The 13,002-nt window shown below is 33.1% G+C and overlaps 1 protein-coding gene across 3 annotated transcripts in view; it reads left to right on the plus strand.

Annotated features, from left to right (window-relative positions):
* Window positions 1–1,787: 1,787 nt before the first annotated feature.
* The window catches only part of dennd5a (DENN/MADD domain containing 5A), a 62,944-nt gene continuing 51,729 nt past the window's right edge, over window positions 1,788–13,002 (plus strand). For 2 of the 3 annotated variants that reach the window (XM_051114380.1, XM_051114378.1), the window contains exon 1: window positions 1,788–2,083. In XM_051114380.1, coding sequence (XP_050970337.1) covers window positions 1,984–2,083 — 100 coding nt within the window. In that variant the 5' untranslated portion in view covers window positions 1,788–1,983. The remainder of the gene's footprint in view (window positions 2,084–13,002) is intronic. The other variant, XM_051114379.1, reaches the window with a different exon arrangement.

Below are 13,002 nucleotides of genomic sequence, written 5' to 3' on the forward strand. Positions count from 1 at the left end.
CCTCTTCTGAATTTGCCTCTTCTTCATTTTAACTGAATTATGGTGTATGTGTACGCAATACTACGCCATCTTGAAATGAAGGTTTTTAGTGAAGCAGCCATTAAAGAAACCATATGTATCTGATAGGAATTTACTCAAATGTGTGAATTTACTTAAAGAGCTCTCATTATGTATTTTTTTCAAGAGTCAGGACAACCTGTGATTGTTTTAATAATGTAAAATGACAAATCACTACATGTAGAGTAGACACTAATGTCCTGTTGAACATAATTATTTGCTATTTAAGACATAATTATTATTTTGCATTTTTATAGTTAATATTTTATAGTTACTTACATTTGTGACTCACTTAAGACTCACTCACATTTCTAATATATATACACTAGAAGTCAAAAGTTTTTATGTTTTTTTAAAAGTCTCTTCTGCTCACTAAGCCTGCATTTATTTGATCCAAAATACAGCAAAAGCAGTAATATTGTGGAATATTTAAAACTATTTAAAATAACTGCATGCTATTTGAACATAGTTTAATATGTCATTTATTTCTGTGATCAAAACTAAATTTTCAGCATAATTACTCCAGTCTTCAGAAATCATTCTAATATGCTGATTTGCTATTCAAGAAACATTTATTATTATCATAGAAATTAGCCATTATTATTATTTAGCAAGGATGCTTTAGATTGATCAAAAGTAATGATAAAGACAATGTTGCAAGCCATTTCTATTTCAGATAAATGCTGTTCTTCTGAATGTTCTGCTCATCAAAGAAAGCTGAAAAAAATTCTGCTCAGCTGTTTTTTAACATAAGAATGATACATGTTTGTTGAGCAGCAGTAGAGAGTAAAACAGTTGAAACGTAAGAGCTCAAGTGTTACAAGAAAAAACTGTCTGGGATTTCGCTGTTGTGGTCCTGAATTTTGTCTACCACCCAAATTTTTTAATTATCCAAATACAAATTTAATATATCAAAACCAAAACAACCTAAAAGTTACATTTTAATTTATTTGGCATTCATATGTACAATATGAGAAAAATTATTGAAAGTGACGAATAATTGATGTCCCCAATACTACTGTCATTTCATCATACCGAACGTTATTAAAGGTTTTAAAAGTTTAATAAATTAAATAAATAAATTCTAAATAAAAAGCACATACTAACACATTTCTGACAGGTTGAAAATTATAAATGTCATTCATTTTAGGATTAACAACATTTCTCATGATCTGACAGTATCTTTATTGTTGTACCAAACAAGTCAGTATTTATTTATTTATTTATTTATTTTTTGTTTATAATTCATAATCCATTTATTTTTAAAATGTATGTTAAGTTAATTGACTGCTTGTGTTGGCAAATCCAAGGCTTTATCTAAAAAGGAAAAATATTACTACCATCACGCACATTATCTATACCAAAATCCAACTGAAGGCTGAATAATGACATCATAAGCTGTATTTCAGGAGATACTGAAGTGAAGAATCGTGCTTATAAGCATTTTATATGCACATTATGCATGTGATTTCCAAATGCACCACCAGAGGGCAACATCAAACAACATTTATTGGCATATTGTTAAAATTTATTACGACAAATTCTTATACTGCAGACTACCACAAATTTTTAAAGGTAGCTCTTGGTTGACGACTTGATATGTGACTTGACTTTCCTTGCTGTTAAAAAAGCGATTATGTATTCGCAGCGGAAGTGTGATGCGGCGGTGCTCAGTCTCCTCACGCTCGGTGATACTTCGGGGGTTAAGCGCATAACGTCATCCCGAACTGAACACTGCGCACGCGCACGCGCACCCGCGAGTACTGAGGACGGAGAACAGCTGTACCGGAGGCCACAATGCGACTGGCGCTCTGGGCTCCTGCCTTGGTCCGCATCCGCAATGGCTGCGCAGAGTGATCCAGAGAGCTCGTACTATGCGCTCCTTTAGACCCACAAACAGAAGAGCACAAACGGAGCCGTCTCAAAATGAGCACCGGATTCAGCTCCAGCTCCTGCCGCTTCGCGGATTATTTCGTGATCTGCGGGCTGGACACCGAGAGCGGCTTAGAACCAGACGAGCTGTCCGGTAAGACAAGAATGAGACTGTTCAGGAGTCTGATTTCGACAGATTTATGTGGTTCTATTGCATAATTTCTTATAGTTTTTTTAGTTATGTGCTTTATCTATCAATAAATAGTGAGTACTCTAATGACAACACCAAGAAAACTGTCGAAAATACGTTAAAATGTCTTTTTTTTAGTATGGTGGACATGGGCGATATTCAGTACGTGAGGGCTGAGATTTGTTATGTTATATTCGTAGACACTGGACGTGCAAACAAAAAAATTGGAGTGTTGTAAATGGTTGACCTTACAAGACCCTTTGATTTGTCTTAAAGGAAATGTGTCAACAATGTTTACTTACTTTTATTTGGAAAAGCGTATTCAGATTAATTCGTTTCAACTCATACGATAAAGCATTTGTTATTTTATTATAGCTTCTAAATCTGTATCCTTTATGCAAACATAAAACATAAACCAAAACAAAAACAGGGAGACTGATATTATTTAGCTTATGTAAGACACATGAGGATCATGTGATCAGTTATACTGCAATATTTTTTTAATAAACACTACCAGTCAAAAGTTTATGAACAGTAAAATGTTTAATGTTTAATGTTTAGTGCAAGTCTCTTCTGCTCACCAAGCCTGCATTTATTTGATTTAAAGTACAGCAAAAACAGTAAAACTCTGAAATATTGTTACAGTTTAAAATAACTGTTTTCTATTTGAATATATTTTAAAATGTCATTTATTCCTGTGATTTCAAAGCTGAATTTTTAGCATCATTATTGAAGTCACATGATCCTTCAGAAATCATTCTAATATTCTGATTTGCTGCTCAAAAAACTTTTTCAAATTATTTTATTATTAGAATTTTTTGTTTATTTGATGAATAGAAAGTTCAGAAGAACAGCATTTATCAAAAACATTTACTCAACTGTTTTAAATATTGATAACAATAATAATAATAATAATAAATATTTCTTGATAAGCATATTACAAGGATTTCTTAAGGATCATGGGACACTGAAGACTGGAGTAATGATGTTAAAAATATAGAATATTTTAAAATATGTTCAAATAGAAAGCCGTTTTTTTTAAATAGTAAAAATATTTTACAGTATTACAGCTTTTGAGGTATTTTGGATCAAATAAATGCACACTTGATGAGCAGAAGAGACTTCTTTAAAATAACATGACAAATCTTACTGTTCAATAACTTCTGACTGGTAGTGTAGGTGTTGAGGTGTTTTGTTTGCATTTGTGTTGACGTCATGTGTACAGTACTTTTTATTCCTTCATAAACAGATCATTCAACTCCAGCATTCATCGAAACAGGGTTTTATTATTATGTAATCTATTCAGCCTATTCCAACTTAACATCTCAATAATCAATTCCCTCTCTAGCCTTCTCCCAAAATAATTGTCTACATTGTTTAAATATCTCAAATGCAGTATTTAAACATATTTTCTCCAACTGTATCATGTTTTAGTGTTTGCAGTCGATCATTTACACTATCATCTCATCTAAAAGGCTCTTTCAACTAGCACGTGAAGTCTTGTTGGGCGAGAGTGCAGATTTCCTGTGGTTTCGGGCTTCCTCAACTTGCATTTTCTGTTTTGGTAGATTTCCACAGCTGTAATCAGAGCCTCAGTTTCCTCTTAAATGTTCATGGATTTTAGTGAAAAAAGGTGTTTCATTTCACAAGGGTTCTGTTGCATCAGAGTCAGTGGGTGATAGTTGTGCTGCTCCGTGAACTGGTGTTTTAAATCGTATGTAAAAGGTAAATCAGTCGCTGAATTTTGTTTGTTGAATTTAAGTTCTCTTTATGGATGCAGAGCTCAACGAAGGTAGTTTCTGTTGGTTCAGAATTGGTCACCCACTAAATCAGCAGAATTCACAAGAGCAATATTCAGTGCATAACACAAAACTAAAAGTTGAAGTTTGCAAGTCCTAAAACCCTTGTCATGATCAACATGTACGAGATGATGCTTTCACACTGGCCCCAGGCCATTGAATAATCCTTATCCTTGTGTATTTTGTTAGTTGAGAGTATGATTATACTGTTATGTGTGTATTATGCAACTTTGAGTCTTGGAGCAGCTTGCAATCACTCATGTCTGTTCAGGGTCGAATGCATTGATGAGCAATAAATGATGCATTTAGAGATGGCTGTAGTAAAACTGACCCTGTAGTGAAAGTGACTGGTGTCCACCATGACGTGGCCCCTGGGGAAGTGCCCAATCAATGGAGCATGTCCCACACGCACCCTAAAGACAAAGAGAGGTCACTGAGATTCTCTGGGGAGAACAAAAAGCCATCAATTCCTAAGCTGCACCCAGTTACAAAGTTGTAGCAAGATTGTACTGAAATTTCAAAATTTAGTTGTTTTAAAATGGCATTTACTTTTTTATAACATGTCACTGTTTAAGCTTGTGATTGGGTAACATTCTCTGAGTCTGTGTTGGCCTAGTTATCAGGGGGAGTGAAAGTGCTAACAAGCTGTTTTTAGAGGAAACGAGTCATTCAGGCTTTTTCTTTGTTATGCATTTGCAGTGTTACTGTCTTTTTAATGCATTCACTCTCAGTAGTTTTTAATCATTGTTGTCAGTTGAAACCTTTGCATAAAAGGCAATGTACGAGTACCATGTTACAATGATGTTATCAAACAGTAATTTTTAAGTGTGTTTTTACATTTTTATATGTTAGAAATAAATATATGTATGGCTATATGTATTAACATCACCAAAGCTAACTGATACATAGTACTGCTTTGAAGAGTCCTCATGTTTTCATTGAACAGTTTTTTCCTTTTTTGTTTTTCTTATTTCCTTGTTTGCAAAGTGCAGTTTGAATTTTTAGCATCATTACTCCAGTATTCAGAGTCACATGATCCTTCAGAAATAATTCAAATCGGCAGATTTTCTGTTCAAGAAACATTTATTATTATTATTATTTTTATTTCGACCAATATTTAAAATAGTTAAGTACATTTTTCAGGAATTTAATGAAAAGAATGATCCCAAGATTAGCATATATCTTAAATAAAAAGCTTTTTTAACAATATACACTAACAGTATACACAATTTTGGGAAAGAAGGTATAGAAATTAATGATTTTTTTTTTTTTTTTTTAGCAAAGATGCTTTACATTGATCAAAAGTGATGATAAAGACATTTATAATGTTACAAAAGATTTCTATTTCAGATAAATGTTGTTCTTCTGAACTTTTTATTCATCAAAGAAACCTGAAAAAATTCTACATGGCTGTTTTCAACATAATAATAATAATAATAATAATAATAAAAATAGTTTCTGAGCAGCAAATCAGAATATTAGAATGATTTCTGAAGGATCATGTGATGGATTAATAAAGCTAAAAATTGAGCTTTAAAATCACATAAATTACATAAAATAAATGAAATTTTAAAATATATTCAAATTGAAAACTGTTGTTTTTAATAGTAAAAATATTTTAAAAATGTACTGTTTTTGCTGTACTTTGGATCAAATAAATGCAGGCTTGGTGAGCAGAAGAGAGAAATCTTACTGTTCAAAAACTTTTGACTGATAGTGTACTTAGATTTAGATAGTACTTAAGTATATTCTTTTAATGTTTTCAGAAACCTAATTGCAATTAAAAGAAAATGTATTAAAGTTTACATTTATATTAAATGCAAATAGTTTAACTTTGTGGGTGTGTTTTTGACTCACTTAAATGGATAATGATATGATGACATATATATATATATATATATATTTTCTTTTTTTTTTAATTAAACCGTTTTATTACGTTAATGTGTCGTGTCACAGCTTTTTTGCTTTCGGTGCATAAAATTTATTTACTTCTCGCTGCAAAGTTATCGTGTTGCACTCAATGTGGACACGGTGTTCTGTCGCTACAAAAAAAGGTATTTTTGTCATGAAGGAAGAAGGAAGGTCTGTTTTTCACCTCTAGTCAGGAATATTTCAGTGCACATCTTGTACCTTCCTTGTAAGTCTGTTTTTCAGCTCTTGCTTACATCTGAAGGGATGTGCTGCATCACATGACCAGAAGAATATATTTTGAACAATGTTAGTAACCAAGCAGTATGGTCAAACAAGCAAACAAAACAGAGATACATTTCTTAAAATATTTTATGTTCCACAGAAGGATGAAATTAATACAGTTTTATGCAGTTTTAGAAAGACATGAGAGAGAGTTGTTGTTGAACCGATATTTTAGCTGTGGAATCTTTTTAGATGACTTGTATTGAACGGATTCTGATATAGACACTTGAGAAAAGTGCTCCACCATAGCCATGTGAGTGTCTCGTGATCCTTTACCGATACTCTCAGTCTCTTCCCATTGGCGCTGAGAATGCTGTGCATTGCTGAAGTGTTAGCATATCTCTTGGCAAAGAGACAGAAAATAACAGCCATTGTCGTTCCTTGCATTTCTCTGTTGGGCCAGACGGTTGGACTTGATTTAGCAGTAATGAAAAACATCCATTAGACCGTTGAAAGTGGGTCACTATTGCACTCAAGCACGTTAAAGAGCACCTCAATTTTCCAGTGATAGCCTGATATGTTGCCCTCCTTAAATCTGAGGTTAAATGAGGATAAAACTGAAAAAAAAAAAAATGTGTCCTAGGTAAAAAACAAACATATTAATGTGTATTTTAAGTAGTTAAGTTATATGAGCATCTAGAGTAATGATGTCTAAGTACATAAAATTGGCTTCATTTTGAGGAGACATCAGTGAAAGTAATGACACCTTTAGTGAGTCAGATGTTGATTTAGTGATATTTGTAAGTTAATGAGTCATTTAACTGAGAAACTGGCTCATAATAGTAATTTTGTTTGTGACACTAGTAACACTTTTTTGTGCAGCCTGAGGACAAAAAGTTATGTTAGCTTGTCATTTTTTTTTCTTATCTCATCATTTTAAATTCTCACAGCAAGCTCACAGATCGGGTGAAATATTTAGTTGCACAAAGCAGTGCAGGAAACACTGAACTGTATAAATTTGGATCAAAATTACTTGTAGATTTAAAAAAAACCTGTTAATTTCATGTAATTTCAGTTATCTACTGGGACTGTTTTAAGGGACACATGATCTTGTTCTGTAAGCAGCCCTTTTTGTATTTTGTGTCTGTGGCCTCAAGTAACTCTTGGTTGTACGTTCCTTCCACTTCCTGTACCCTTTAGCATCACCAAACATTCACAAACAGAGCAAGGAGTAGAGTATATTTTTCATATTTTTGAGATGTCATGATGACGTTTAGACTGATAAAGTTACTGGACGTCTCTCTGTTACTTAAACATGACCAATGCTTACTGATACTTGCAGTAAAAAACCTCATGTTTTTATTTAACTGTTTTTTCTTTGTTTGTACCCTTATTCCCTTGTTTCCTAAGTACACTTTAGCATACTTTTAAAAAGAGTGCAAGTACAGAAATACAGAAAATAATGTACTTTACATTCAGATAGCACTTAAGTATTTATTTTAATGTTTTCGGAAACTTAAAGAAAAATGTACTATAGTTTAAATTTATAATAAATGCTATTAGTTGAACTTGAGAGTGCTTTTTTGACCCACTTAAAAGGAACTTTTTTTTTTTTTTTTTCATTTTTTTATATATATGACTACAAGTGCAGGGTGTTTGTGGGCCAGTTTTTTGGAACTGAAAGTTTAAATGTTTCTGGTTAAGTGAGGGTCGCTTGTGGTTCTTCCTTCCCTTGGAACTTCCAGAGTTACTCAGCAGTAAACGCTGGTGATTTTCTTTGTGGCGATCTTCTGAATCAGTCAGATTTTCTTCCTTTGTTAGCTGTGCTAAATAGATGTGCACTCTTCAGTCTTCAGGGATAAACTATTGTCATGTTTAATGAAGTGTCCCTCTCGTATTTGTTTTGAGGACCCTTGTCATCAAAGTAGGAAACCCTGAGTTTATTAGTAACTAACAGTGTGTTTTTTATTGTACTTTAGTTTTAAGAAGAATGAACAGCTTTTGTCTGTTCACAACCATAAAGCAGATAAGATAATCGCATCTCATGTATCCTTTCATGCTTAATTGCTTTTTGGATCTTCACAGCTTAATCTAGTCTCTTACACATGGATGTTTATCTTTGTAAAATGCCCTATGGGAATTGCAGGAGCATTTTTTTTTTTTGGCTTATCAAAGGAGTTTTAGTAGTAGTTATGAAAGTGGAACATTTCCTGCATTTAATCTCAAACCCAAAACCTAAATCCTGTAGTATACTTTAGTTTTGACGTGATTTCTGTGCTTAATACAGCCAAACACATAGCCTAGCAGAGTACACTCCATTTTTAATAGCTTGTATGAACGCAGATGATTGGCACATGCATATTGTTGCGTTGTTGTTGTTTAGTCTCTTCCTTTTCTTTTTCAACCTTGTTTTTAAAATCTCACAACACGGTAATATTGCGACATGAAGTCTGCGATACGATATTTATTGTGATATTTTCAAAAAAAAGATGCATGAAGACGAAAAAAATTAACGTTTTGTACATTTTAAAGCTAATTTATTCTATCTATTGCACTTTGAGACTTCAAAATGTAATAGCTCCAACCAGTGTTCTTAACTAAGAAAACTTAAGTCAGAAAAAAGTCAGTGAATTGACTTGTACCTGGACTCTAAAGGGGACTCAACCCTCTTTTTAGTTGTAATATACTGTCTCAGTCTAAATTACATTCACACTGGTGTTTTACAAGCCAAACAAATTAAAACATACTTCCAATAATAACAATTTTATAAAACAAGTGTACTGTAAAATAAATTCAAATGAATATTTCATAGGTATATTATTGTTTCTTTACACTATAGCAGGGAAATTACAATACTTCTTTCCTAATTTCTGTTGAAAGAGATGTTTGAATTTTGACTGCAGCCACTTGCTGTCAGCAATTCATACTGCACTTTTAAGCTTTTATTTTGATGAAAAACTCCAGCTTCAGTGAAAACAGGCTTACAAAAATGCGTCTCACTACAGATCTAGTGAAATGCTGTAATCATCTGCCATGAAAATAAAGTATAACTAGTGGCCGTTGCATTCCCAAACGCATGCTAAACTCACAGCACATGCAGTAAACGAGTTCACTGCATTTACTATGAATGGAGCAGTTCTGAGGCACGGAAAACACCAGATCACATTAAAAATGTATTTTCATTTTAACCATTTTTCTAGTGAAACCAAGCGCTGCTACATAGATTTCAGGCCACCAAAAACATATAACACATTTAATTATAGAGTGGTTATTAAAAATGTAATTTTAAGTGTGTGTGTGTGTGTGTGTGTGTGTGTGTGTGTGTGAAGAGAGCATTGAAAGTTTGCAAATTTCATAGACTGTGCACTAATATTGTTAACAAAAAAAAACATCTTTTGCAATATCCCTGATCAAATAAAAGCTAGTCTTTGAGGCTTTACTCTATGAAGTCCAGTTTTAGAGAAGTAACATTTACTTATCTTCCCCACATAATCTTAGATTACCTGTGATACTCATATTATATTTTTTTAAATTAGCTTTCTCATCCTCTGTCCTGTTGCTTTTGCATAAAACAGCAGTAGTTCCATGTGCCAGAATGCTGCAAAGTTGGTGACAAAACCCTCTTTTATTCCCAATGACAGGGCACAGGGTGAGGGCTTCATTAGCATATGCATGAGAGGCCCTGCTGGTAGCGCGTTTTGATTGGCTGGCTCGCAGCCTGGGTGCACCGTCAGGCCCTCGGTACACTGAGGACAGGCAGCTGGGCTCGACGCACACATACAGAGTTCAACACTGTCCCCCAGGAGTTCCCATGCACCCCCGTCTCTTGAGCTTTTTCTTAGTGACATCATGAAAGAGCACTCCTTTGAGCTCATTGGACTCTGATTAGTCATTAATCTAGCGTGCATGATAAAGACGTTTTTAAGAGCGGCTTTATTGGATGATTTTTAAACTTCCTTCTGCTTTGACAACACAATAACAAAACATGCATGTAAAGTCCACTTCCTGGTTGAAAATCCACTTTAGATTGGATATCCTGTAAATTTCTAAATGGGCTTAAGCATGCACGACTTAAAGATGTGTGACCGCTTAATTGAAGCCGTTTTAAAGCAGTCCAGCCCTAGCCATTTTTATAGTACACCATGTAATTACAGAAATTAGCAACAATTGTCTTTAACCATGAATGTAGTCTGTTTGTTCCTGTGCAAAAATGAGCTCATGGGTTTCTTCCTGTTAGAGCACAGAAACACAGCATTCTTAGCCTGCTGCTTTTAACCACACAATGTTGTTGAAGTAGCCTGGGCTTGCACTGCAGTAAAGGAAGGGCTGTTCACCAACAATTTTCCCCTATAGTCTTGATTTATTATCTAACAATCCCTAGTGAAAAATAAATATACTAAAATGTATTTGAAATACATTTATTTCATGCTAAGTATACTACAAATACATTTACATATTATGTACTTAATAAAAATACCCTGCAATTGTACCTTTTATATACTAAACTGGTACATTTTAAGACGGCTAAATTGGAACAACTAATTTTGTACTTAATGCACTTTAACAGTGCTGAAGTCCAACTAAAGATATACTGAAGTATATTTCATTGTGCTAAAGTGGAACTATTGCAAGTATACTTTAGGTACACTTTAAATATTTTGCATTTAAAGACTGATATTATTTAAAGATCAAACAATCCACATCAATAGTGACATTTTATTTTAGCTTAATATTAAGAATAGAGTAGTACTCCAAATAAAGTTTAATTACCATTTTTTATTAGTAAGTCTTAAGCGATATGTCAGTAAATATGTTGGACTATACATATAAAAGAAATAAAAAATGCATTTTAAATATATTACTTTTTTACCAGGGATAAAATACCCCTACTACACCTTTATAGGGCCCTGCGAAGTCTGCTTAATTTTTTCCCAAATTCCGTTTTATTTTTTTTCCAAATTCTGTTTTTTTTCCATTTAAATTTTTCTGGATTCCGTTTTTTTTTTCTTCTTTTTTTCATTTTAATTTTTCGCGACTCCTTTTTTAATGGTTACATTAAATATTATCAATCAAAGAGCATGTCTAATTAATTAAAATCATGAAACCTATACAATTTCACATACGTTTATTAAAAGTTTAACAAAAATGACATGTTTAGGGCCCTATGAAATATTTTTTTTTCTCGCCATATGTTTTATTGTTATTTATTGTTATCAAATTCTGTGTTTTAGCATGTCTAATTATTTGAAAGCATACTTAATTTATGCAGATTTATTTTTTAAAAATAGCCTTATGACATTTTTTTCCCTCAGAAACTCTGTGTTGTGTATTTAAAAATTTCTGGTTATCAAATGAAGGCATAAAATATGAATTTAATTAATCTTTTACTTATAGAAAATTACGCAAACTTAATTTTTTGGCAAACAAAGGGGATTTACTATTAAAAGATGGAAGAAATGTTGCGTGATTATACCCTAGATTTTAGTAGTGGTAATAGTAGCAGTAGTACACTGTAAAAAACAATTTGTTGAGTCAACTTAAAATAATTTGTTACCTGGCTGCCTTAAAATTTTAAGTTCAGTCAACTCAAAAATATTTTTTTATTTAACTTGAAGTGTTAATTTATGCTAAGTGAGAACTTAGATATTTGAGTTGATTCAACTTAAAATTTGAAGCCAGCTAGGTTACTTACCCAGCTTTTAAGTTTAACAAACACAAATACCTAAGTTGTTACTTACATTTCAAGTTGACTAAACTTATTTGAGTTGACTGAACTTAAAATTTTAAGGCAGCAGGGTAACAAATTATTTTAAGATGACTCAACAAATTGTGTTTTTTTGTTTTTTACAGTGTAGCAGTAGTAGTAGTAGGTTATGTAAATTCTACTGAACAATAGTAAGTTAAACCAGACTTTTATTTTGATGGGTTGCCGTGTCTACCTTTACGCTAGTTTTACTCAAATGGAATGGTCAAATGCTCATAAAGTGATTCTCAGTAGATGTTGTTCATGTATTTATGTCCTCATTTAGTGAGACGACAGACGCTGAAGTCACTGCGAGCATCACGCGCACTTCAGTATGTGTGTAGTAAACAAAACCGCACGTATGTGCCATTCATTAATGCAGAGACGGGCAGAACATGCAGGATTCATATTTAAATGGTATTTTTTGCTGCTTAATATTTACAGATACTAGTCCATATCGCGGCCTGATTTAAGTGTAATGACCTACTTTTAATTAACTCAAGTTCCGTGACATTCCACATTATTCAGTAAATTCCGTTTTTATGACTGGATTCCATGATTCTGTCTACGTTTTCCGCATCGCAGAAATCGTAAGGCCCTTTAACTGTTCCTAAAAGCACCCTGGGATGCAGCGTAAAGGTTTGCGCTGTTTCCCAGGGTGCTTTTAGGAACAGTTAAAGACATAGTTTATCCAAAAATGATAATTCTGTCATTTAAACAGTTTTATTTTGTAGGATTTCAATTTCAAAAGCTTTATTGTCTGCCTCCAATTAGGTAGAACATTGTCTTTAGACAAAAGGCTCAGCACACAAACAATACAATAGTCCTCATAGGACCATACTGTATGAAACCATTCAGTCAACCAAAAACCATACCATACAACAGTGAGCTCAAGCTACCTACAACCTAATAACATCGCATAAGCCGTCCTGAACACCTTAGGAACTGCGACACAAACTCACTCTGTAATAATCGTTCTATATATTTATAAAAGGTGATATAACATGAACTAAATGATTGTTTTCGTTTGTGTTAATAAAAAATAAGCCAATAATCAGCCAATATTTCAGTGTAGTGAATGAACAAAATAGGAGAATTGGTTAAGAAAACATCTGCAAGACATTGCATATTACCCAGAACTTACATAACGGTAACAAATGAGCAAATTTGGAGCACAGTGAGCAGAAAGCAGTGAAACATCAAGGGAA

Source organism: Labeo rohita, chromosome 7, assembly GCF_022985175.1.
Source record: "Labeo rohita strain BAU-BD-2019 chromosome 7, IGBB_LRoh.1.0, whole genome shotgun sequence".
Lineage (NCBI taxonomy): Eukaryota > Metazoa > Chordata > Actinopteri > Cypriniformes > Cyprinidae > Labeo > Labeo rohita.